The sequence below is a fragment of the Antechinus flavipes genome, chromosome 5 (assembly GCF_016432865.1).
Source record: "Antechinus flavipes isolate AdamAnt ecotype Samford, QLD, Australia chromosome 5, AdamAnt_v2, whole genome shotgun sequence".
NCBI lineage: Eukaryota > Metazoa > Chordata > Mammalia > Dasyuromorphia > Dasyuridae > Antechinus > Antechinus flavipes.
Genome location: NC_067402.1, coordinates 40,947,566 through 40,975,541, shown reverse-complemented (window position 1 = coordinate 40,975,541; position 27,976 = coordinate 40,947,566). Strand labels below are relative to the sequence as shown.

General features: G+C 41.5%; 1 protein-coding gene and 1 pseudogene across 1 annotated transcript; one reads left to right on the top strand and one right to left on the bottom strand.

Moving 5' to 3' along the window:
- Positions 1-1,597: 1,597 nt before the first annotated feature.
- CLEC3B (C-type lectin domain family 3 member B) lies at positions 1,598-9,427 on the top strand. Its single transcript, XM_052001503.1, has 3 exons — positions 1,598-1,818; positions 6,476-6,574; positions 8,893-9,427. The coding sequence occupies exons 1-3, from the start codon at positions 1,710-1,712 to the stop codon at positions 9,291-9,293; spliced, it is 609 nt and encodes a 202-aa protein (XP_051857463.1). The 5' UTR covers positions 1,598-1,709; the 3' UTR covers positions 9,294-9,427.
- A 13,820-nt stretch (positions 9,428-23,247) lies between these two features.
- LOC127538531 (mitotic checkpoint protein BUB3-like) lies at positions 23,248-24,270 on the bottom strand (annotated as a pseudogene).
- Positions 24,271-27,976: the final 3,706 nt, after the last annotated feature.

Below are 27,976 nucleotides of genomic sequence, written 5' to 3'. Positions count from 1 at the left end.
GTAGTTTCACTCTTAGTACAGTTCTGTCAGAAGAATTAGCAGAGAATTCAGGGATTAATTATCCATCCTGTGTAAGGAGATCTAACTAGAGATTATCAGACTTTTATGAATTGGGATGTTAAAAAAAATTATCCAAACTTGAGGGTTTAGAAAAGGATGTGGAAATCAAATTATTAAAAAATAAAAAAGGGGGGAATTGTGAAAAATGAGTGAGCATGTATTTGGTCTTCACATTTATGAAAATTAAATTGGAGAAATGAAACTTAAATTAAAAAACTGAAATCCACAAGGACACCAAGGAATAATCAGGGTAGAAGTCATCTTCTCCCAAAAGAATGTAAGCTCCTAGTGGGCAAGGACTGACTTTTGCAGTCAGGGGTGATGACCTGAGATCTGAAAAGAATCCTTTAGCCTTTAGCCTTCTTCTGGTAAGCTTCCCACTTCTAGACTGGAAGCTCCTTCGGGCCAGGGACTGTCTACATAATGAGGAGTGGGTATTCATGTCCTATCACTTCTGTAACATCTAATTAATGGGGAATCAGAGGAGGGACTTGTGCTTCTGGATAGAAAATAAAATGCTGCCTTTCAAGTTCCAAAGAAAGGTGTTTCTACTCACCTAGGCACCTGTTCTTGCAAGAATGTAAAAGAACTCTTTCCTGCATTCCTCCTGAGTCAATGGAGTTCTTGGGAAGATATTTTGTTTCTTACTGTTTGGGAAAGACTTCTTTGCAGAAGATGGGATTCTAGTTGGAACTTAAAAGAAACCAGGAAAGGCAGGCGAGAAGAAAAAACATTCCGGGCATGGGGAACAGGCAGGAAAAATGGCAGGAGCCATGAAATGGAGTGTCCTGTTCCAGAAGCTGCAAGGTCAGTGTCATTGAACTGAAAAGTTAGGGAGCAAGATAGAAGATTAGAAAGGTAAAAGGAAGCTTGAAGGAATCTGAATGCCAAGCAGCATTTTGTATACTTTGTAGGGAGCCACTGGAATTAAAGATATCAGTGTAGCTTAGAAAAGAGACATCTATCAATTGAATGTACGTATAGCAATGGTTTAAAAAAATAAATGAAAGCATCTGGAATGATCCAGAAATTTTGCTCCCTGAGGCTTCATGAAGCACTAAATTCTAGACATTGTTTTAGAGCTGGAAAGAACATCAGAGGTCTTTGAGCCTCATTGTTTTGAGGATGAGGAAACAAACACCTCTATATATTCAATAACTTTCCCAAGGTCACACAGATAATATGGAGTAGGATCAGAATTTGAATCCAGGTCTTCTGACTCTACTTCTGGTATTCTTTCCATTGGACCACACTGACACTAAGAAACTGCCATCACAATGGTAGCCCTCATTGTCCCCTCTTTTCCTCATTTTATTAATAAGTCCCTTCACTGGAGGTACTAAAACCTTCTTCTCCTTATTGATTATATTTGTAGTCCTGGAAATCAGGAATTTTTGTTTTGCTAGAAAGAGAGGTTGCTGGTGCAGTTTCTTTGGCGTGGCTGGGTTCCCCGATTCCCAGACTTTAGTCTGTTTTGCAGATTTTGCACTGCTCTTTTTTCCGCTTTCTTTCAAATGGAATGCAAGCAGCCAGAGTCTGGAAGGGTTTCCTGGATGGAGAGGTTTTGATTACAGCTGCCTTAAGAAGTCAAGCTCTCTCCAGCTCACTGCCATTCCATTCCTTCACACACTAGGAGGAGGAACAGCAGCATGGGGCTCCAAGCAATCTATCTACTTCTGTGCTTCTTCATCCTATTCCCATGGACCAGCACGGAGCCACCGGCCTCCAAAGTTAAAAAGGCGGCCAATGCTAAGAAAGGTAAGGGTGGGCCATCCAGCCCCTCTCCTCCAGGAAGATGAGGTTCAACCTGTGTCCCCTGGGGCTGATTTGATTTTCTTAATTAATAGATGTTTTTGTGTATTTGACCTCTTGGCTGGGCTAAAAAGGAGGAGAGGGGCCAGTTCCTGGGCTTTGGGATGGGGAAATTCCTGGAGAAGTGGATTCCACTCTGAGCATGGAGAAATAAATGCACGGTATAGAGTGCAGTTGAGTGGCAGTCCTGGGTTAGAGTCCTGTCTTCTGCAGGAGGTCCTCCCTGGTCCCTCCAGCTCTCTCTCTCCCCCAGTGTCTTCCTTCTGAGATTACCTCCCACTTACATGATGGATCTTGCAAATACATAGTTCTTTGTTCTCTTCTCTGTGAAAAAGTAAGCTCCTTGAGGGCGGAGACCATATTTTTGCCTTTCTTTGTGGCCGCGGTGCTTAACTCAGTGCCTGGCACATAGGAGACATTTAAAACTGCTTGTTGACATGACAGACACTGACACGTACTGGCTATGTGACCATAGTCATTCTACTTCTCAGGGCCCTAGATGCTGTCTAAGATCATGAGTTGCTACTTTAGGACTGCTCCTAAAAAACAAAACAAAACAAAACAAAACCCCCAAACCTACAGTGATCTCCTATATATTTAATATACCGTTAGGATTTCCCTTAAAAAAACAAAACCACTCAAACCCATCGTCACCTATTATATGTTTAATATAACTAACAATAACTCAAGAAGGGCATACTTCTGAAAACTCAAAAAGAATTGGTTTTCCATGGCCTGTTCTTTATTTTTGTTCTTGGTTTAAGGTTTAATGAGGTTCATCTGACAGCAGTGACGATATTTGAAATTAGAGGGGAATGTTCTTCTCAGGATGCCTGAGAGAGGCTTCAACTGGCTGGAGTTCTTAATCCCTCTGCTGTTGTTTGGGATGGTTTGGCCCAGAATGAGGGCTCTCTCTCCAGCATCATCTGGCCAAGGGCCATCAGCCTTGTGTTTGTGGCAACATAATAAGGCTAATGCCATGGAAATGAACTCCTGTTACCAAGGAGGGCAGGAGCCAGGGGAATCTGAGCAGAGGGAGGGTGGGGTCTCTTGCTGAGAAAAATGCCTGCCATGACAAGTAAACATGAGGGAGCAATGGGAACAGGCGGGTGGGGAAAGTTCCATGCAAAGAGAAGGGAAGGGGGTGTTTGGAAAAGTCACTGCCTTTCTCTGGACGTCAGTGTCTCCATCTAGAAAATAAGGGGTTTGCCCTGGATGAACACTTTTAACACTGTCTGCTTTCCTCTTTTTAATATACAGAGAGCCCTTTATGGTTTACAAATGGGACTGCTTCAGCATTTTTTCAGTTTCTGAGGCAGAGGAGGTGGCTATCCACCCTCCTCCCCCCAAAAAATTCTGTTTAATGTAGAGCTACCCAGCATTCATTAAGCACTTACTATGTGCTAAGTTCTGGGGATAAGGAAAGTTAGAAAATACTCCTTGTCCCCACAGAGCTCACTCCCCACTAAGCTGCTTGCAAGGCAACAATGTATGGAATAGTAATAGTAGCTAGCATTTATAGAGTGCTTTAAAGTTCATACATGCTGGGACTGGAGTCTGGAAATCTTAAGTATATTTGATACTTTATTTGCTATATTTGATACAAATCTATATAAGATACTTAACTAGCTATGAGATCCTGGGCACATCACTTAACCTCTATCTATCTCAGTTTCTTCATAAAATAGGGACAGCAGACAGGGTTGTTCTAAGGATAAAATGATATTTATAAAATGCTTTGCAAACCTTAAAGCTTTATATAAATGCTAGCTATTATTATTACCACCAAAGGTCAGAGACTTATTCTTACCACAGGCTTTTCCTGATTTTCTTCAATTGCTAGTGCTTTTCCCTCACTTAAATCACTTTGAATTTTCTCTTAATATATTTTTTTCTGCATTCAAATTAGTCTCTCCTCATGGGAATGTAAACTACTTAAAAGTAGGAACTTTTTATTTTGTAGTCTTTATATCCCCAAGGCCTAAAGAGGCACTTAATAAATGCTTGCTAAATTGAATTCTTTTTAACTATTTTACAGATGGGGGAACTGAAGCTCAGAGAGGTTGAGTGAAGGAACAAACACATGAAAAAGCATTTACTAAGTGTTTATTATGTGCCAAGCACTGTGCTAACCTCTGGAGATAGAACTACAAAAGCAAAAGCAGTTTCTCCCTTCAATGGAGCTTCCATCTGTACATATCTTGGATGTACCTTGTATTTACGCATTGCCTCCCTTTTTAAAAAAATATCCTTCTTAATAGCAGGGACTGATGTTTTGTTTGTTGGTTGGTCTTTTAATTTTGCATCTCCAGTGCTTCCAAATCCTATATTACAGTGCCAAGCACAAAATAAGCACTTAATAAATGTTTGTTGACTGATTGCCAATTGATAGTTTTTTGGTTTGGTTTTGTTTTTTTTTTTTTTTGGTGAGGCAGTTGGGTTTAAGTGACCAGAATCACACAGCTAGTAAGGATTAAGTGTTTGAGGCCAGACTTGAAATCAGGGTGCTGCTGAATCCACTGTACCATAGAACTGATGTTCTAATGGGGAGATCACATAAGTAAGAGGATGGTAGACAGGAAGGGCTCAAAAAGCTCCAGATATCCGCCGTGTAAGAGTTGAGGAGGAGAGAATCTTGTCCACAGTCACCCAGCTAAGAAGTGCTCCAGGGGGGATTCAGATTAAGATCCCTCTAGATCCCCAACACTGTAATCTGCTCACTGTGGCTGCTTCCTAGGAGGAAGATGGAGGAAGTTCTGAGTGTGTCAATTTGAGAAAGAGGCACACCCACTGAACTGCTGCGAACTCCCAGGGGCTCTTTCAGATTGAGAAGGGAGCCGAGGCCGGTGTGAAGTTGGAGCTTTGGCCCTGACCTGGGAACTGAGTCTGGGGCAAAGGCACCTCCCTCACTGCTGGGCCTGGACTAGTCATAAGAAGCCTCTGAGGATGAGGTGGGCATTGGGAGCCACCTGCTGCCCTCCAGAGAGTCCTGCACTTGTGTCATGCATCCCCACAGCCCTCCATCTTTGAGGCTTGGCGTCTATTCTGGACCTGTTGACTTGTGCAGAATGTCCGACTGAAGTGAAGAGAGAGCCATAAACCCTCAAGAGAATGGAAGATTCAGTGCATAAGAGACATAATTAGTACTTTAACCCAGCTCAAGCAGAATGAAACACTTTCATTCAATTTGGAAAAAGGAGTGAAGAAAGAGACAGAGACTACATAGCTCATTTGATCCTCAAAACAATCCTATTTTTATTATTATTATTATCCCCATTTTACAGATGAAAAACAGGCTGAGAGAGTATCCAGGGTCCCATAGAGAGTCAATGTCTGAGACAGGATTTAAACCCAAATCCAACACTCTATCCATTTTAACTCATTATTCTCACTAGGTTGGTCCCTGCCTGCTTCTCTGTGCCATTTCAGAGGTTTCTAAGCACCTGAAAGATCCCAAATCCTGTCAACACCCCCAACCATTCAGAGCCCTGGACCAGAGCCTTTAATACCCCACCCCATTTCCCACAGCTTTGCCAAGAGATGGTCACCTGAAGAGGAGGCTCTCCAAATGCACCGTGATCTCCAGGCTGAGCCAAGAGAGAAGAAATGCTTGAGAGACATTTTCAAGAGAATTCTATGTGCAGAAAAAACTGCACTGGGTTTTGAGGTCCAGAGCCAAGACAGATCTAAATTCTGGTTCTACTATTTGCTCCTGTGTGGCTCTGATCATATCATTTCCCTTCTCTGAAGCTCAGCTGTAAAATGAGAGGTAGGGCTGGGTTTAACCTTGCTGGCAAAGGCCACCTTGCAAGGAGAGCTATCTCAAAGTAGAAAGGAAAGGTTTTCAACTGAAGACCAGATGACCACCATGGGAGTCTATAGATGGAATTTTCAGAGAGATATAGATTGGAGCAGGTCTTTTTCCAGTGGCAGTCTCTCTGGTCCTTCCCTCCAAATCCTGTAATCCTCTATAAGGTGATTGGAGACCATAGATCAGGAATCCATGGTGGATGTGGGAGCCACTGTGATGGAATGAACAAAACAGCTATACCATAATAAGCCAACAGCTAAGTTCCAAAATTCATATGGGGAATTATCTGTGCAAAGAATGGGTAAATATATCAGTTCCTGGTTAGCCTGATTAGTCATTTATGAAGGCAATTAAATCATGGACAAAACTTGATGAGAGATTCTTTGTCACTATGGACACTGTTCAAGTCCCCAAGGCCATTTGGGAGGCCACACTTGCTACGTCGGATCTCTCAATCTGATATGGTAGGGATAAGGAAGGACCCCCCTGCCCCTGCTACTCCCAATCCCAATCTGACACAAAGAAACCAAGCTCTGACAAATAGGTTGTTTTGCTCTCCTGAAGCCCGGGAATAGTAAAGGTTGTAAAAAATTCACATTTACACTGACTTGTGAAATCACAGGAAGGGGGAAGCTGGAGGGACCATTAAGGGAGATAGGAGTTAGAAAGGTGGTAGCTGCTGCTTACTATTTTTTCCCAGGGTCTTCATTGCTGGAACAGAGTGGGGAGAGGATCCTGTTCTGTTAATGCCTATTAATCTCTGCAATTGTTATCTCTTGTCTTCTTTCTCAGAAGGTATAAATGTCAAGATGATAGAAGAGATGAAGAGCCAGTTGGACAGCTTGTCCCAGGACGTAGCTTTATTGAAGGAGCAGCAGGCCCTTCAGACAGGTAAGAGGATACACCTCTGGCTCCCCCTCCCCTACCTTTCAGACAGGTAAGACGACTATACCTTTGCTCCCCTCCCCTTCCAGACAGGGACCGCCCGGTCAGGACATGCTCTATCCATGGAAACAGGGCCGAGATTAACAGAGAGGTGCTTGGAGCCCCTTTCAGTCAGCAATAAGATGAATCAGCCACAGAGGGCCATGCTCTAGAAAGCAGCCCCCCATGGCTATATTGGGCTGATCCTGTGGCCAGATGAACTGGGCCCCCCAGAAGCCACTCTAGGCCTGGCTTTCACCCCGACATGTGATAGCCAAATTCCCCCCAGGAGCTGGGGCTGCCAGCCGGCCGGCAGCTGCTTCTTATCAACGTGCCATGGCGTGGCTGTTTAAAACAATGTTTTGTGGTTGGCAACAGTCAGGTGGGTGGAGGTGGAAATCATGCCCATAAGGGGTCACAGAGGCTTTGCCTGGCTCCCAGAGCCTCCAAGGGGAGGCAAGCCCTTTGAGGGAGAAGGAGGGAAGTCCTGGAGATCCGGCCTGGCCCTGGTACTAAGTGGCCAGCCTCCTTCTCCATGAACTGTCTGAGTCTCAGAAGGGCTTTGGGGAAAGGTCCAGGATGGCTATGAGGACACAGAGCATCTAAATGAGATCATCAAGACAGAGACCAAAGAAGGGGACTTTGGCCAAGGGAGACCACTTGGCTTTGAGAGGAGGGGGAAGTGGGCTTTCCCAGTCTCTCTGTCTCACTTTCTGGGAGGTGTATGGGGGTGGGGGAGGCACCTGCCATCTCCACGACCCAGAAAGAAGGAATATGATTCTACAAAAAAAGGGAGGTTTCTCCATCAGGTGTCTCTGGCTGATTTCCCATCACTACAGTCAGAAGCAAGGATGTAATAAAGAACAGCTGGGCAATCAGATGGGGAAAGCAAGCATTGAAGAGTCCAGAAAATCAAGGGCAACGCTGCAGAGACAGCCCCCTAACCAGCATGTTTTCTGGATTTCTCACAACTTTTTTTCCCTCATCTTTAAAAGAAAGGATCAGACTAGAAATAATTATTGCCCAATTTCCAGTCCATGAATGCATGGGTGGATGGATGCGTAGAGGAATTTCCAAAAATTTATTAAGCTCTTACCATGTGCTGGGCACTTTGCTGAGCACTGAAGTGAGCAAGAGAGTGCTCTCAAGGCGTGTACATTCTATTAGAGGAAGATAATATACATACATACATACACATATACAAATATGAATATATACACATACATAAATATATATATATAGAGAGAGAGAGAGAGAAAGAGACAGAGACACAGAGACACAGAGAGAGAGAGCTAGGAAAGACTGTTCTGGACAGGCAAGTCAGAGGGCTGGTGATTGCAATCACAGAGCAATTAACAAGAGTGGTAGTGTTGATTATTCAATATTAATTTCTATTGTTCTACAAAATGTTTAATGCCCAAAGCTGTTAAAAAAACCCAACCTATAAATTGAAAAAAAAACAACAACAACAACCCTCCTTCTTTTCCTCCTCCTTATATCTGAGTCCTCCTACTCCTGGTTCCCTCTATCCTTCTCGGTAGAGGCCCTTCCCTTGACTTCCCCTTCCCTCTGCTCCCCATGATTACTTATACTACATGTGCAAAGGGCAAAAAATTCTGTAACAAACTGAAATATCATAGCCCATGTATAGTTAGGTTGAGGAACATTGAGCTAGATGGTTGAGTGTGTATTGAGGGACAATGTGTTAAGGGGATATGATACCATTTATCTGTCGTCTATCTTTCATCTATCTATCCACTATCTCCAAGTCTGTCTGTGCCTCTATCTATCCTACCTATTCACCTACTATCTATGTATAGGACCCGTTTAGATCTTCAGAGAGATCACAGAATTAGAGAATCTTAGCTTTGAAGAGATCTCAATGATGATCACATCCACTCCATACTAGACCAAGAATCCACACTAGAATATTCCCCAACCAGCAGGGAACTAGCCTTCCAGCGAAGAGGAAACATCCATTTTTGGACAGGCCTCCTTGTCCAGAAATTTTAGCTTATAGCCACCCTAAATCCGCCCCCTCGCAGCTTCTGCCCACGGCCCCGAGTTCAAACCTTTGGATTAAACGGAACAAATCCAGGCTCTCTCCCTTTAGCTTTCCAGGTAGTCCTAGCAATAGTCTGGTTATCTGAGCGCCCCTTCGCACATCCACAGCAAGCTCTGGCCAAACATTAAGTGAGGGGTGCCGGCCGGGCGGGGTGGATCCCGCGGCCGGGCGGGGTGGATCCCGCGGCTCTGCGGTCCCTGAGAATCCTGTTTTTTCCTAGTGTGCCTAAAGGGCACCAAGATCCACCTGAAGTGCTTTCTGGCCTTCCCTCAGGCCAAGACCTACCACGAGGCCAGTGAGGACTGCATCTCCCGTGGGGGCACTCTCAGCACTCCGCAGAACGGGGACGAGAACGACTCGCTCTACGAGTACCTACGCAAGGGCATAGGCCCCGAGGCGGAGATCTGGCTCGGCCTCAATGACATGGCGGCCGAAGGCAACTGGGTGGACATGACGGGCAGCAAGGCCGGCTACAAGAACTGGGAGACGGAGATCACCACGCAGCCCGACGGGGGCAAGGCGGAGAACTGCGCCGCCATGTCCGGGGCGGCGGCGGGCAAGTGGTTTGATAAGCGCTGCAAAGAGCGGCTGCCTTCCATTTGCCAGTTCATGATCGTGTAGCTCCCTGAGCCTCGGGAAGAAGGGATCCCACGAATGCTGCTACTCAGGCCTCGGGCAGCGCGCCCAGCCCCAGGGAGGGTCTCTAGCCTCTGTAGAGGGTCTATTCGCCAATAAAATCACTGCAGCTCGGTAAACACGAGGTCTGGTTCATGGCTGGCTCTGGAGGGGTGGGGGTGGGGGGACTCGAAAAGGGGAGGAGGCCCGTCTGCTTCCCCAAGGGACAAGACCAAGAACCCGAATTTGGGGCGTGTGCTCAAAGTCTCTTCCATTTTTTGGAACCGGAGGAAAGGTTCTCTCTAAACTCTCTGTTACATCCCTGCCCTGATGCTTTTCTCTGCCTTAAACTTCCTTTTTTGGAGTGTCAGTTCCTGGTAGAGAATAAGCTTCTGGAGGGGCAGGAAGGAGCTTTTGGTTTGTATCTGCACCCCCAGCTCTTTGCACAGGGCCCGGCACGTGACAAATGCTTTTAATTTGACTTTCTTTTCTTGATGTGGGGAGTCAGGCCTGAGAAATCTAAGGTGGATGGCTGCTGGAACACCAAAAACATGCCAGAGGAGGAAAGTGGGAGGGAGGGGGTGGAATGGGGAGATACTGGGAAGGGATTAGAGAGTATGGGGATTAAACCTCGTCCTGCGGACCCGCCAGCAAACCTTACCTGAATGTCAGATGGGGAAGGAGGAGAGAAGAGGGAGGGAGGGAGGGAGGAAGGGAGGGAGGGAGGGAGAGAGAGAGAGAGAGAGAGAGAGAGAGAGAGAGAGGAGAGAGAGAGAGAGAGAGAGAGAGAGAGAGAGAGAAAGAAAGAGAGAGAGAGAGAGAGATTTTTTTATCTTAAATCTACTGCAATTAGAAGCTTTTTTTGCGGGGGGGGGATTCTTTTTGTTTGTTTGTTAGATTTTTAACTTTCTTCTGGATTTTTTTCTCCTCATAAGTGAGCTCAAGACTCATGAACTAGGGTCAGAATCTAGTGTGGGAAGTTTTTTTCTGCTCCAAGACCCAGTCTAAGATTAATTAATTCTGACCTTTTAATCAACTCTCTTTTCTACCTCCTGCTTCTGGAATTCCTTAGAGTAGATGATTACTACAAGGTAGGACTTAAAGGACACTTAAATGCCGCTTCATCTCCTCTTCCTCTTCCTTCTTCCCCTTATTTTTTTCCTGTGAAAAAGCCCAGCTCTAATCCATCCTCCTTTGTAAAATTTTGATCAAATCTTTTTTCCTTCTCTTCCCTACCCATCGATCTCTTCTCTCGTCCCTCTCTCCCTCTTCCCCCTTTCCCCTTCCCTCTCTCTTCCCCTTCCCTCCCCCTCTTTTTCTCTTCCCTCCTCTCTCTCTTTCCTTTCCCTTCTCTTTCCCCTTTCCCTTCTCTTTCCCCCCACTCTCTGATTCTCCATCTCTCTGTATCTCTGTCTGTCTCTGTCTCTCTCCCCCCTCCTTCTCCTCCTCCTCCTTTCCTTCTCCCTCCTCGACAATTGTCTTTTACATTTATGACTTTTCTGGACTCCTGGATAAAAGGCCATCCTCAGAGCCAGGAATGCTTGGATTCAAGTTCTCCCTCTGACACATAATGGTTATATGACTCTGGGAAAATCACTTGACATCTCTGCCTTGGCCCTTTGCTCTGCGGAATTCCCCATACCAATAAAATCATAGGTCCAGTCCCCAGTCCTATCCCTATCATCCTAACTGAATTATGAGCCTTGCACAGCCCAATGGATTGTAGATGATTTAGCCCCGGATAACTAGTTCCCTATTTACTGACAGATTTGAGGCTCACTGTGTAAATATCAGCTCTGCAGGCTTTATGCAAGAGTGATGAGGAAAGATGACTTCAAATGACTGAGGGAGGAGGAAGACTATAATTAGAACCTCATTTAGTGTCTTGTCCAGGATACAAATCAGAAGCTATTAAAAAGTGGCCAGTGAATTCCTAAAACTCATAATACATATCCATTATTATTCCATAATCATTTCATAAAAATAATAAAATTTGTCCCACTATCTAGCAACCAAATGAAGTTGCTTGCATTAATGTTTTATTAACAGAAGATGGCAATGTTGATGTTTGAATTATTTCCTATTCCCCTCTCTACTCTAGTTGTTCTTGAGCTTGGGAACTTTTAAGCTTTTTCTATCATTATAATGACTCTGACTTTTTTTTTTTTAAACAAAAACAAAACCAGCATCATCTCAGTCCTACCTGCCTTAACCTACCCAGCCCTCCCAGGCACACAAACCCTTTGCTTTCAAAAATTCTTCACTGGGGACAAGAATGCAGCTAATGTTTTGTTTCTTTTTCCTCATGGCCAAAGTGGTGGAACCATTTAAAAAAATATTTAATTTTTTTCTCAGTTACATGTAAAAACAATTTTTACACTCATTTAAAAAAATCTTTTAAAAAAAGTTTTAAATTCTTTCCCTCCCTCATCTACCTCTCTTCCCTGAGATAATATGCATGCATGTGCAGTGATACAAAATGGATTTCCATATTGTAAAAGAAGACACAGACCTAAAAAAAAACCACCCACAAAAATAAAGTGCAAATTAGTAAAGTTCAATCTACATTCTGACTACATTAGTTCTTTCTAGCAGATACTAGCTATCTAGTAGATAGCATTTTTTATCATGAGTCCTTGGGACTCTCTTGGATCACTGAATTACTGAGAGAGCTAAGTCATTCACAGTTGCTCATTGTACAGTATTGCTGCTGCCATGTACACCATTGTCCTGATTGCAGAACCATTTTCTATTTTCCAGTTGGATTTTAAGACACAGCTGTTTCAGTCCTCATCTCTTCCACCTCCCATTACCTCTCCCCTGCCCTTATTTTTCTTTTTCTTTCTAAGATGATCAATCCTACAGAATTAAAGAGTGTCAGTGTTGAAAGGAGCCTCAAGGACTATCTGTCTGGTACCTACAACCTGTAGCTGGACCAGAATCACCTCTACCATGTTCTCTGTCCTCAACAAGTAGCTATTCAGCTTCAGTGAAGAAGCAGGGGGAAAGAGGATCAGAAGATTTTTAGAGCTGGTCCAGGTATCACTGATGTATGAAATAGAGATAAGGATACTTCTACTGTTTGTCCTATAGGGTTGTAAGGCAAGCCACTGTAAACTTTAAGGTACTAGTTCATTCTCGATTAGTATAATTATTATATGCTCCATCCTCAATGAAATGAAAAATTATTCTGGATTTGTAAAGGCCCTCTCCAAGGTAGTAGTTTCTGTTTGTTTGTTTTTACCATGCGTATGCTAAGGAGAAAAGTAGGAAGTCTAAAAACCTCTAGAGCATGGATCTGGAGCCAGAAAGAACACAATTACTGATCCTCAGTTTCCTCATCTGTTTTATCCTGGTGACTTTCAAGGTTCTTTCAGGCATCCGGCTGCCTTAGCCCCTGCGGAAGGCCTTCTAGCTCAAGCACGCTGACGCTGTGACCTCCTCCACTAACCTGAAACGATATGTCTAATCATGCGCCGTACCTTCTTAGAGGGAGAGACCCAAAAGGTCAGTGAAATCAGAGCTTGTGCAAACTTGGAGATGACGAAATCCGAGTCAGGCAATGTGGTCAAAAGAAATTGGGAAATGGGTAGTCTAGTGATGGTTGGACCGGGAAAATCGTTCATCCGATTCATGGCAGGTGAACGGACTTATCAAAGGGGTTGGCCCATGGGTTTTTAAACCCCTGGAGGGTGGGGATGGGGAACAAAGGTAACAAAGGAGGAAAAGGCCCACGAATTCACTGCTGGTACTGTGAATTGCTTCAGCGCTTCTGGAAAACAATTTGGAATTTATCCCTCCAATGACTGAATTCTATATACTCTTTTACCTAATGTTACTATTTATAATTATATATATAATATATAAAATTATATGTATAAATATAATTATAATACTATTACTATTTATAATATATACTATGCCCTATAAGGAAAGTAAAGGCAGAGGGAAAAGAGTCATGTGAATCAGAACCTTGGTAGCAGTTCTTTGCATTGTAGCAAAGGGACAGAAACAAGCTAAGTGCCCCTCCACTGGGGAATGGCTGAACAGTTTGTGGTCTACGAAGGCAATCTATCTTATTGCACTAAAAGGAATGACTGTGATGGATTCAGAGTAATAGAGAAAGATTCATGTGAACTAGGGTGAGATAAAATGAGCAGAATCAGGAGAACAATTTACATGATGAGCACAATAAAAATATGACTCTGACCCAGGTAATATTACCCCAAAGCGCCAGTGATAAAACACACTTCCTATCCCTTGGCAGAGGTGATAGACTAAAAGCACAGGATGAGACTCGAATTCTCATACATGGCCAATGTGTTTCTTTGTTTTGCCTACTATTTATATTTGTTGTTACGAGGAAAGGTTTCTCCTAGAGAGGAGGGAAAGTGAATTAGCAGGTAGTGACACATGAAAAAAAAGTCTTTTTAAAACAAAAAAATATGCAGAAGGGTGTGACACAAAGAACAACTGATGTGTCTTATTAATCTTAACATATTTCCATAAAAGAACTACACAAGTTGTTCATTGTACAGTCCTTTGTTCTTTACTTTGAAAAGTCTGTTGATGATTAAGTTTGCAATTTAATTTTTTTTTTAAATAAGGACTTGTGGGACAGGTATGCAAGCCTGGCATGATGGAACAAGCCCTGAATTCTTGTCCTAGTCTGACTGCTTCTTAGCACATGACTATTAAAGTCTCTTAACTTCTCTGAATGTTTCCTTGTTGGTAAAATGAGAATATCAATCCTGACAACTTTACAGAATTCGTGGGAGAATCAATGGACAAAGTATGTGAAATTGCCTTTTAAAACAAGCACTTTTCAAATGGAATGGGCTGTGATTCCACAAAGAACCAAGCAAGTCCATTCCTAGCACATAATATTATGAAGAGAAGGTAAGAGGAGGACATTTTGATCAGTTCCTTTACTATCCATCATTTTCTTTCTTGGGCATATTTTACTCCCATAATTCCCTAGTGCTTATCAGAGGCACAGGGTAGGCATTTTTACCTCACGAGCTGCCCTTCTTCAACTTGCTAATGTTATCAATAGGAAAAACTGAAAGGACACTGCAAAATTAAAGTGTCAGGGGCAAGACTTCAAAAGGAAACGTGTAACCTAAAGGTCACATTAAGGCAGAAGTGAGTGTTAGATTTGTTTGCTAAGGAATGACAGACATTTCATGATAGAAATGGAGACTACAGACATTAAACACAAAACTTCTAACTTCTCAATTGGGCCTGTGGATGTGACTCTTTCTACTAACCTGTCCTTACTTCTGTAAGGCCATGAGACTTCAGAGGGTTCAAGACCTTCAGCAAGTCACCAGGTTGGACTAGATGGCCTTTTACACTCCTGCTAGCTCTAAACATGTGACTCAATAATCTCAATCCACCACTACTTTAAAAAAAACAAAACACCACAACTAAATTTTATTCTAAACTTTAGAAGTGAGTATATGTATTTCTATATATGTAGAACAGAAAAAAAGTTGTGCATCAAACTGTAGTTTTATCTATTGTGTGGAGCTGGCTTTCAAAAAATATAAAAATTTCAATGTATAACATTCAAAGCTATCCTGCTTACCCATAATTCTTCCTGGGTTTCCTCCTCTTCTGGGCATTAAAAAAATACTTCAATGATCCTTTATTCTTTCCTTTCTCTGACCCACCAGCCTTTCCCCTCACCTCCTGTTGTGTGCTTTCTAGAGCCCCCAAGTTGGGGTGCCAAAATATTCTATGTTTTCTAGAGCCCCCTATTAAGGACCATGCCTAGGTGAAAGGGCAAGTTAATTCTCTGAGAGCTGCCACAGCTGTGAGTCATAAACTTGAAGGAATTGCAAAGCAGTCTTCGCAGATGTTCCTTGTGGACTGGGAATGAAGTAAATTGGAGGCAGAGGGAAGAGGAGAGAGGTCAGAGAACGCAGTTGCCTCTCAGTTTCCTTGTATCATCATCATCATCCTCTCACATGAAGAGATCCTCTCTAAGGTCTGAGTTAGACCTCCAACAGCCACTGGCAGGTGGCTCCCATACCACAACAGCCCCCATGCTGGGGTACCAAAATATATCGTCTTGGTCCTTGGTCTTAGTGGAGGAGTGATGAAGCAGGATCCAAAAGGATGGTCAAAACATGGACTCTGTTTATTCCAAAAAATTTTTCCCTTATATATTCTAATACCCTTATATAACCAAAGCAACACTGGGCATGCGCTAACTATATACTGCATTTGTGGGACCACATAAACAACTTGCCATTGTGTGTAAATTTGGAACATAAGGTTTTGTAGGGGTGAATACTGAAAACTATCTTTGCATGTATTTTGAAAATAAAAAGCTATTATCAAAAGAAAAAAGAAAAAAAATTACCAATTCATCTCTTTTGACCAATTATCTATTAGGGAATGGCCCTTCTTTTTTTGTTCCTTATATATCAGTGCAAAGATCTTTTTTGTTTTTGTTTTTGCTTTTGCTTTTTTTATTACAGCTTTTTATTTTCAAAACATGTGCATGGATAATTTTTCAATATTGACCCAAGCTTGCAACTTTGTGTTCCAAATTTTCCCCTCCCTTCCTGTCACTCCTACCCCCTCTCCTAGATGGCAGTATATGTTTAACATATTAAAATATGTCAAATCCAATATATCTATACATATTTATGCAATTATCTTGCTGCACAAGAAAAATTAGATCAAAAAGGAAAAAAAATGAGAAAGAAAATAAAATGCAAGCAAACAACAGAAAGAGTGAAAATGCTATGTTGTAATCCACACTGAGTTCCCATAGTTCTCTCTCTGGGTATAGATGGATCTCTTCATCAAAAGATCATTGGAACTGGCCTCAATCATTTCACTATTGAAAAGAGCCATGTCCATCAGAATTGAAGAGATTTTTTTCTATTCCTTTTTTCTGCTTATAACTCTGCTGGTTTTGTTTGTACAAAAACTATTTACTTTCATGAGATTAATATTATCTGATTTATTTTCTAAGATTCTTTCTATCCCTTATGTGGTCATGGACTTTCCCCATCCAACTTTGTGAAAAATAATCAATCCAACTCTTGGATTGGGATGGAACCACTGAGAGAAGGTGACATCATATTCACTGTGAATCCAGGTAGCACAGAACTCACCTTCGGGTTATTTTTTTGGCAGGGCACAGGTTTAGTTCTGAGATTAAAAAACCATTTCCAAAGGAGGTGGCCATGTTTCATATATTGTCCAAGGATATCAATACAGCATTGTGTATCAAAACTAAAAGAAATGAGGTATCATCTCTAGCTTTCCTATTTTAGAAAGAGAATTGAGGCCTAGGGAAGAAAAGTGATTAATCCAAGGTCATAAACCTAAAGGCAAAACTAGGATTAGACTGAAATCAGTCTGTAGTATCCTAGTTTAAAGTTCTTGTTGGTTTATATTATTCTGGAGCTACCCTGGTTTACAAATAACCCTGCACTTGCACCTATTAAACCAAAACATTGAATCTTAAAGAATTTAATTTAAATGCTTTATTTAATGGAGGAGAAGGCTATTTCTCCATGAGTTATAAGGATGCAATGGTGGAAAGCTAAGCTAGGACAGTCCCATGATTCAGGCTCAATGCAATAAAAACTACTTCGCTAATAACATATTTTTTAAAATATAATTTTTAAAGTGATATGTTAAAATTATTTAACATTTAAAAGCAAAGTAACTTATACATACGTGAGATCTGCAGTTCCATGTTCTAAAAATGCAATTTCTGAAGTCAAGGATACCAAACTCAGATAAAAGAGTACTTCCCTCTCATTTCATAGTTGCCACAGCAACTGGTCATTCCAGTGAGGTGCTCTGGTAAAACCTCCAATACCATTTCTCCCCTGGCTAGGTCATAAGACTTAAAAATTCAGTGTGGCCTACCTCCTGCTGAAGCTGCCACCTGGTCCACAAAATGCTGGGAGGGGATGCCAAGGAGGGAGGGGAAGGAAGAAGGAAGGAAATGAGCTGGAAGGAGGAGGAGATGCTGTGTTCCTCCTTAGAGATGGAGGATGAAATCTCTCCATCCACATCCCTGGCATCAGAACTGGAAGGAACAACAGCAAAATGAATGCTATAATAGCTGACAGATTTTGTTCCTGCCACAAGGGGAGAGCAGAATACAGCCTGGAAAGGCCATGTACTGACAAGGCTTTTGGGGCCCACTCAAGGATGACTGAATTCAAGCCAGTCAGTTTACTAGAGATTTGTAGTAAGGTGGGATTTTTTGTTTGTTTGTTTTGCAAAGTCTGGCTTCTTTGAGGAACAGAAAAACTCTGAGGGACCTGGGAAAGAAGGTTTAATTTAGAGTTACGTCATAGAATAGGGGGCTATTTCAATGGAATAAATCTTTTTTTTTGAGGGATGCGGGATGATAGAGGGTCACTACCAAAAGCCAGAGTACTAACTTGGAAGTGTCTTGGGTCAGACTGAGGTCTAATGACTGTCTAAAAATGCTTGTTTCCATATAGATGGTAAGTAGGGGCTGCCTTTGGCTAATGAAGCCAGTGCAGACCAGGCCAGCTGGTAAAGTACCTCCTGGATTTTCATCATGCATCCTAAACAAGACCCAGGATGGGACACACTGCTTCCTGCCATCCCTCCCTGTCCAGTCAGTGAATTCTATGCTTGTGGAAAGTCATCCACCCACAGGCTTCCTACCTTATGGTTCAGTCAACTGATGGTGTGAAAAATTACCTATGCATATATCTTGTAAATAAAAAGCTATAATAATAATAATAATAAAGAAATTTACAGTATGTTCAAAATATTCTCTAATATATCAATCATAGTGGAACAAATTTGTGTTTTTAAAATGTGTTATGGCAGAAGTGACTGAAATAAACATAAATGCTGATGGCTTGTGGATTTAAAAAAAAAAGATTGAAAGAATAAAGAGATGAATGGAAAGAGAAGCAGAGAAAAATGACAAGGAGGGGGAAAGTAAATTTTAGTCAGCTATAAGAACAGCAATGAAGAGGCAGATAATTAGGCCTGAGAGCTTTAAAATGGGCCTTAGTGGATCTTCCTTTATTAATGAACTCATTCCTTACAAATACCAGTAAGAAAAACAAGGCTGAGAGACTTGAATCTGTCTGGCGAATCTTAGATGTGCCAGTGCTTTGCCATACTAAGCTTAGAAGCCCCTCTTCCTTATTCCTGGTCCATTCTTCCATTTAGGCAGTAGACTTGAGGACAGTCTTGGCCTTCTTCACACTCCGAGTCACTTATAAGATGACTATAAGATTTTTTCTTGATTCAAGATTTAGGAAGCAAGGTGGGGAAATCACTCCAATATCTTTGTCAAGAAAACTTCAAATGGGATCACAAGGGATTGAACACAACTGAAACAACTGAAAGAGAAGTTGTGATATAATGTAATAAAATAATATAATTTGTGCCCTGGTCTTCTTTTACACTGTACAACATTTTAGTTGCTCCTGTGCCGAAAAGGTTATAAAACTGTTCATATCCATTGACCCAACAATACTAGTACTAGAGATACCCATACCAATACATATAAAGATCAAAGAAAAAGAAAAAGGACATATATATACAAAAATATTTTAACAATTCTTTTTGTGGTGGCAAAGAACTGGAAATTGAAGGGACTTCCACTAACTAAGGAAATAGCTGAATAAGCTGTGTTATGTGACTGTGATGGAATATAATTGTGTTAATTAGAAATGATGAGCAGGATGGTTCCAGAAAAATCTTGGAAGACTTACCCAAAGTCATGAAAGTGAAGTAAGCAGAACTAGGAGGACATCGTACACAATAACAGCAATATTGTAAAGATGATCAACTCTGAAAGTCTTAGCTACTCTGTTCAAGACCATAATCCAAGACAATTATAAAATATTCATAATGAAAAAGCTAACCCTCTTTAGAGAAAGAATTTGTCAATTCTGAATGCAGAGTGAAATATACTTTAAAAAAAACTTTATTTTTCTTTTGCAACATGGCTAATGTAGAAATATATTTTGCATGACTTTACATATATTTGTTGTTGTTTAATCATTTCAGTTGCATCCAACTCTTCGCATAGGGGTTTGACATTTCTTTTCTCTAGTTCATGTTACATATTGAGGCAAATAGGGTGAAATGACTCGTCCAGGGTCATAATGTCTCAGGTCAGACTTTTTCTCATCTTCCTTACTTCAGGCCTTGTACTTTATCTACTGCACCATTTACTACTCAACTATCTTAAGACCTTAAAAGAATAAATGCTGGGTACCTTTATTATTACAACAAATGAGATAATCCTTGTGAGGTGTTGGGTATTCTTACCACAAGATCAAGTGACAATCTAACTTAAGACCTTAAAAGTGATCTATAAATGCTGGGTACCATTATTACTGCAACAAATGAGATAATCTTTGTAAGTGTTGGGTCCTCTTATCAAGTGACAATCTAACTTAAAAGCCTTAAAAGTGCTCTCTAAATGTTAAATATTATCCTGACCAGACTAAATGGCATCATCTATGGAAGACGCTTTAAAAGAGCCCTATAAATGCTGAGTACTGTATGTAAAGTTCTGGCCAGCCTCGATGCTCTCCCTATGCAGAGCGTGGTGGCTCCCACTGTCACTGAGGTCTGCCGTGGGGTTGCAAGCACTTGCCTTTTCCGACCTGGAAGGTCTTGTGGATGGAAAGACTCTCGGCGATCTCCAGTTCAACTTTCCATATCTTACAAAGGAGGAAATTGAGACCCAGAGCAGGAACGTGACTTGGGCACGGCATCCCGGTGATCAGGAGCAGGTCCTTAGAGACACGTGGCATGGCAGCTACCTCGATGCCCGGAGGCCTTCCTGGGCCACCAGGTGACTCTCCACTCTATGACAAGGTCAGACTTGCCTCCTTAGTCCGGGGAAGGGGAAGTCACAACTAACCACGGGGGTTCTCACTGCTGCCCCTGGCACACAAGGTTACATGGATGGGTGCGTCTGTAAAAAGTCTCTGCTTTAATAGGCCTTTTCTAGCTTTTGCCTTTCCTTCCGCGAAGCATTCTGGGAAGAAAATTCTCTGATGCAGTTCGAAACCTCGCAGGGCAATTCTGTCAACATTTATTAAGTATCTGCTGTATGCAAGCTCTCCATGCTGTGGAAAAGAGAAAAATGAAGGGGAAACAAGCCCAGACCTTAAAGAACTCATGTTCAATTAGGAGAAACATCACATGGGAAGATGGCAGGTTTCACTGACTGGCCCTGTGCTCTCCTCCTCAGCTTCACCTTGGCTTTCCTAGTCCTTAGTTTGGGTGCCTTCTTCTGTAAATGAGCTCCCTTCTATCCTGTTTCTATCTTGTTTGTATGTGGTTGTTCGCAAGTTGTCATCCACATTAAACTGAAGCTCCTTGAAGACAGGGACTTTTATTTTGTGTGTGTGTGTATATGTATTCTCTGCACCTACCACAATCCCAGGCACATAGTAGGCACTTAAATGTTAGTTGTTTGATATTGTGGTGGTTTGAAAAGAGTGAGATGAATTTAGAGAGAGAAAACATGTAATTTGGGGTCATCTGTCAATGACTATTAAATATATTTACTATGTTTTATCAAGAGCATTAGGATTCCTTGGAACAACTTAAGAATGTTATATTTGATGACCCACTGCTAATAAACTTCAGGAAAGGAATAAAAGAGTGAAATGGATATGAATCTATACCACAATCATGAAGGACATCAAGGGAAAAGTCAATATTGAAGAACAATGAGATTTTTCATATTTGGTGATAAAGAGCTTACTGCATCAAGCTTCTGGACTCTGCAGAGCTTCCTGGAAGAGATCTGTAATCATTTAAAGGAATTTGGCTTGTTCATCTATACAAGAAAAACCAAGTGGATGAAAAAATGCCCAGATTTCAACATTCATTTGGATAGGTTGACATCCTGTTTCTAGCACTTGTGCAAAATAATTCAGATGCTACAGACAGACAGTGAGCCAGGTCCACAGCTGAACAGGAGGAGGAACTTTCAAGAAATTGCATAGCTTTTTTATTGACCTCAAATTTTTGATGAGAACATAGGAACACTTTTTTACTAACATTCTGCTGGTATTGTTATATGGCAGCAAAACATGGAACACTGTTGACTTGGAAGAACTAAAGACGTGTGTCCCAGAGGGCCAGAGAAGCCCATGGTGAGAATGATTTGCTGCAATATATAATCAACTAGGAACTCTAAAGGAAAGGAATAAAGGATGCCATTATGTGACAGGAAGAGAAGATGGGCTGGTAAGAGCAAGGGATGTCAGGTGGGCATCTACAATGCTTCCCTGGTACTTTGTTTCTGTCTTTTTTTTAATTTAAGCCTTGTGTTTTCTTTCTTTCTTTCTTTCTTTCTTTTTCTTTTTCTTTTTTTTTTCTGAGGCAATTGGAGTTAAGTTACTTGCCTAGAGTCACACAGATAGGAAGGGTTAAGTATCTGAGATCACATTTGAACTCAGGTCCTCTTTACTTTAGGACTGGTGTTCTATCCACTTAGCTGTTATGAGCCAGAACTTGAAACAAGGTGTTAACACACTAGAGTTGATAGAAACGATGCTTAGGTAATTGGTTCACACATTAGAGCTCACACCTTTAAGAGAATTTACACACATTAGCTCACATATTAGAGGTCACAAGTCGGGAGATTCACAAAGTTACACCTCCTATAATCCCACTCTGGGAGTGGGAGTCAACCTTTGAGTTTACACTTCTAAAAGAGCATAAAAAGGAGCTGAGTCAGTGGAGTCAGTCAGTCAAGGAGATTGAGAAGCCAATCTGCAGTTGGGCAGAATCAAGATTCAGAGAGAGCTGGAGGCTGAAGCTAGCAACAAGAGCTCTCGGAACCAAAGAAAGCTAACTGGGCTATTTTGGATGAGACAATAAAAGACTGTACTTAAATCCCTGGCTGTGTTTGAGGTGATTATTACTTGGAACTGAAACGAAGGCTGCCTCCAGAAACCTCCCCAAGAAACCTGCTCCCAGAGAACGATCATATTTTAGAAAAGAAGAGAACACCATACCTAGCTGCCTCTAAAACCTTATATTTTCAAGACATATGCATAGATAATTTTCAACATTCATTCTTACAAAACCTTGTGTATCAAAATTTTTTTTCTCCCCTAGACAGCAGTAATCCATTATATATTAAACATATGTAATTCTTTTATACATATTTCCACAATTATCATGCTGCACAAGAAATATAAGCTCAAAAAGGGAAAAAATGAGAAAGAAAACAAAATGCAAGCAAACAACAGTGAAAAAGTGAAAATGCTATGTTGTCATCCACACTCAATCCCCACAGTACTCTCTCTGGATACAGATGGCTCTCTTCAACATAAGACCATTGAAACTGGCTTGAATCACCTTGCGGTTGAAAAGAGCCACATCCATCAGAATTGGTTATTGTATAATCTTGTTGTTGTTGTGTACTATGTTCTTTTGGTTCTATTCACTTCATTTAGCATCAGTTCATGTAAGTCTCTCCAGGTCTCTCTGAAATCATCCTGCTGGTCATTTCTTACAGAACAATAATATTCCATAACATTCATATACCACAACTTATTCAGCCATTCTCCAATTGATGGGCATCCACTCAGTTTCCATTTTCTTGTCACTACAAAAATTCCCTGATACTTTCAAAGAATTGAGAAAAAGTGAGGAAGAGCTTCTGTGCTTTTGGTAGATCCCATTCCTTGTGTTGAACTTTTGAGAAAACATAGATAAAGAGTCCTACAGAAATGGGCAGGCATGGATGTGTTGTGATATGCATTCTTGGATGGAACTCCTAGATCAGGGAGATCACAGATCCATTCATGTAGGTGCCAGGCTTTGTGCCAGATGCTGGGTATACAAAGATTAAAAAATGAGGCATCCTACTTTCTTTTTTTTTTTTTTAAGCCAAACACTAAATATCAGTTTTTATAGCACTATAAGTATTGTTCGTAACGGACACATGTTGTTAGACAGTTTCAAATTCAGTAAACAGGAGGGATACCACCTCAGGATGTTCAGTGTCATCATATATGATGATGCTATTGCAAGTGTGGTCCCATCATTACTAGTGGGATATCGATGGAAATGGCACAATCGTTTTTTATTGAATGGTACCCAAATATTAACAAACCCATCAGACCATCTGCAGCAAATGTGTTGTGGATGTTGTGAAAGGAAATGCCATTGACAGGATAAATCTGCTCAAGATTGTTTTCTTCTTTCTGTGACACTTGAATGCATGTTTCTTCTTTTGTACCTCAGGACTTGGATCCAAATATTCAACTGCCACCTGGCCTTCAATAGAGCTTACCACGTGCTCCTGCTTGTTTGGAAATGCTCGTATGCACTGAGTCTGCTATTTCAGACTAGACTCTCTTCTCTGATGCACGTAGCCCATACCAACCCTACAACCAGCTGTCCACAATTAATCTGTCTCCAGCCACATTAGAGTGTGTAAACCTCTGGCTGAGAAGCGGTTCCAGCATTACAAGGAGTTCTGGGACCCCACAATTTAACTGTTTGATCCCAACTTCCAGTAGCCATCATATTCACCTCTGGACAATATTCAGCACATCCAATAGGGGTGTCATGAGTCCAACAAGGTTTTCTTGATCAGTCAAGTCATACATTTTCAGCTGATGATGCAATCCCCGACTCCGAGCACGTGTTGGCTCCCAGAAAACCCAGTCGAGGACGGTGCCGTGTGTTGGTATTTGAGATGCGTGGTGTTGGCAGGGATGTTGTAAAGCCAGACCAAAATGTCCTAGGAGAGACCAGCAGGAACTGGGATATGTTGGGACTGAACTTCACTGAGGAGATGCCATCTTCTAGAGGCTGATTCAACTTGAACTCATTAACCCGGTCATCTTGTCGTGGACCCGCAGGCCATCGTCTATTGTTCTTTTGGCATCCTACTTTCAAGGGGTTTATAAATCTATTCATTCTAGGGGCCCTTTACTTGACTCTCACTCTTTCTTTCTTTTTTTTTTTTCACCTGAGGTGAACCAGACTGTCTCTAAATCTGTGACTCTCTGTACCCAGAGGAAAAAATGTAAAACAACTTCAGAAGGGAAAGCATAGTTAGCAACTAGGAATGAAAGGTGGAGATGTGTAGGAAGGAAAGAGATTAAAAACCTGAGCTGATACTTGAAAAACTAAGGATTTAAGAGGAGAAGTAGGAAGGCATCTCAACCCTTGGTCAGAAAAATGACAACACAAGTTTAAAGATTAGTTTCCCTCTTTTACATGCTCAGCTGATTTTCACAAAGAAACTTAATGAAAATATCTGTCTGAATGAGTAATTTCGAGTACATTGGACCCCCGATCTTTTTTCATGTCAATCACTTATTACACATCTCCTTGCCTTAGCTAATTTACTGACTTGGGTATATTACTGGGAACTGGGCACCATCCCAGATCTTAGGCACTTTGCCACTAGTCTAAACATTATGACTTTATCTTCTTTTTCTTTCTTTATTTGAGGGTGGGGCTGAATCTGTGATTTAATTGATACAGGAAATTCTTAGCAATGAAACTCCTCCTCCCTGCTTTGCAATTTGGAGATTTAGAAAGTTCCCTGGACACTTTTGAGATTAAGTAACAAGCTCAGAGTCACACAGTTATGATATGTGGGAGCCCCACTTATCTTTTTTTAAAATAAGTTTTTATTTTTCAAAATACATGCAAAGATAATTTTCAACATTCACCCTTATAAAACCTTATGTTCCAAATTTTTCTCCTTCCTCTCATCCACCTCTCTTAGACAGCAAGTAATTCAATATAGGTTAAACACATGCAATTCTTCTAACTCTATTTCCCATTTGTCATGGTGCACAAGAAAAATCAGATCAAAAAAGAAAGAAAAACAAGCAAACAACAACAAAAAAGGTGAAAATACTATGCTTTGATCCACATTTAATCTTCATAATTCTCTGCATTTGGTTGGCTTTTTCTATCACAAGTCTATTGGAATTAAATCACTTCATTGTTAAAAAGAGCCAAGTCCATCACAGTTGATTGTCACATAGTCTTGTTACTTTGTATGGTATTTTCCTGGTTCTACTCACTTTACTTAACATCAGTTCATGTAAGTCTCCCCAGGCTTTTCTGAAATCATCTTGCTCATCATTTCGTATAAAACAATAATATTCCATTATTCATATATCATAACTTACTGAGCCATCCTCCAACTAATGGATATCCACCCAGGTTCTAGTTCCTTGTCACTACAAAAAGGGCCGCTACAAACAATTTTGCACACCCATATATCTTCTGGGCTACTTGCTGCCCCTCTCATAATTTTCAAACCACATTTTTTACTGATGGAACAAGATACTGTGAATAACCCTTTGTGAGCTGTTGTACCTTATGAAAAAGGAATCTGGTGGTTCCATTACCAGCAGGACTGGAGCTGGTGATAGAGAAAAGGAAACACAATATTTCTCTCCAGAACCCAAACCTGATAATTTCCTCTTTCCCCTTCTTTTTCTGCTTTTTCCCACTTTAGAAAGAGTTTGGGGAGAGAAATTGAAAGGAAGAGGAGGAAAGTATAAGGTCGAAGATGAGATTTTTCTTCAGGGATTTTAAAGGGTGTGGCCTGGACCAATTGTTTTCATAACTTCTAGGTGCCCAGATAACTCTCTGACACTATGAATTGCATAGCACAGACCAGTTAGTAGAGGGAATTCTTCCATAGGAGTTTTCTACATGAGTGAAACCAGAGCTCCAGTCTAAAAAACAAACAAACAAAAACAATGTGTGACTAATTAAATGTAAATAATTTCCATACTTGGAATGTGCTTCCCACTGTCACCACCTCTTGGAAATCTAGCTTCATTTAAGGATTGCCCTTCTGAGGTGATCCTGGCCAAGAAGAAGGAGCATCTCTCACAGGCTGGCACCTCTAGCTTTTGAGACATAAAGGAAAGAAAGGGACTCAGCAAGACCAAGGGTCCATTCCTGGATTTTAATTATTTTATCAAATAAGTACCTGAATCTATATTCAATTATTACAGGACATGGCTTTGAAATGATCGTAGATCTGTCTGTAGGTATTATATATTTCATAATTGCTTTATTTAAAAAAAACTATTTCTTAGAATTATGTGAGCTGCAGGCCATCAGTCGGGTTTTAACACTGCTAAAGAACTGATTGTTTTGGGGGGAGCTGAAGGAGCCAGGGGCCAGAGCTCTGGCTGCCAAGGGGAGGAAGTACATCTGGGACTTTGCTATTGGCTTCCTCTAAATTTTAACACCCTGGGACAAAGATCCAGTTGCTCCACCCTGGTTATAACCCCGCCAAACATTACTGAGATTTTAGCCAGAAATTTGGGGAGGTTACACCCTGTTGTTTAGTGTGTTTTGCTAGCTAATTAGGTAAAAATAGTTTTGCTAAAAATCTCAAGCAGTCTTCACCAGGTTTAAGATACTAGGATTTAGAGCTGGAAGGAATCTTGGAGAACCAACCCCTTCATTTGCAGATGAGGGAACTGAGGCCTGAGAGACTGAGATTTCCCTAGAGTCACAAAGTGGCTGAGCAGGGATCTGAAGCCAGTTTTTTCTGAGTTACACTGGGTAAATGCTGACCAAATGCCACTTTCAGAACAGGGAAGCCAGCTTAGCTTAAGCAGCGAGACATCAGACACATGAAACTACTCCCACCACTTCCTTTCATACCCCAGTGGAAATATCCCAGAACTCTTAATCTGGGAGCCTTGGGAATAGCACTAATCCCCCAGAACCAGGCTCTGCTGCCAGCCTTGGCCCCATGGCCAATATTTAAGGTCTGATGGCCAACTACCACAGACTGGCAAGTAAACCAAGGGCCCTAGGAGTGGCAGTGCCCTCCAGACCATTGGTTCTGCATCCAGCCCAGTTCTGAAGCCATCAATCTTGGAAACGAGTTCTGTGGAGACTATTGCCTATGACTACTGAAAATCTATAAAATATGACCCCCAAAGTCCCAGAAACTGGTTTTAATTCTATCAATAGAAATGACATCAGAGAAGAGGCTTGACCATCTGCTTTGCTGATGTACCCTAAAGATCACGGGGTCTTTCCATCTCACTTGCAGCTGTGTTGTCTCCCTGGGAGCACTGATTATCCGCTAAACCTTAGCTGACAGAAATGATGCCATATTTGATCCCTAATTTGACCAGTCTATGTCCCAGGAAGTTTCTTTTGTACCCAATAATTGGTTTTGTCAGCTTTATTAGGCATTGTTTCCAAGGTTCTCCTAATTATAATCAATTTAGGAAACTTTATTTAATCCAGGCAGAGAGAGGATAAAAGGTTTTCCTGATCATAACTATTTCCTAATTTCCTAATCTCAGTGGCCTTGTGCTCACAGGCCCACAATTGGGAGGAAGCTGCAGTCTGGCTAGTCACTAACTGACTGTCCCTAAGATTTTCTTTCCATTGGACCTTGGGAATCTGCTCAGCATTAGCATCTAGATAGAAAGATAGAAATCCAGAATTGTGCGTTCTTAACTTGAGTAGACATCTCATCATACCCAGACACGTTCTCGCCCTTGCTGATAGGGCAGAAAGGCTTGGAGAATCAATTCTGTCATGTCTGAGAGGGAAAAACTGCTTGCTGAGTACTTGTGTTCCTTCTTCGTGCCTCTTCCATAATTTTCTCACACATCTTTTAGAATATGAGCTTCTCGAGAGCAGGGAATGCCATACATTTCCAT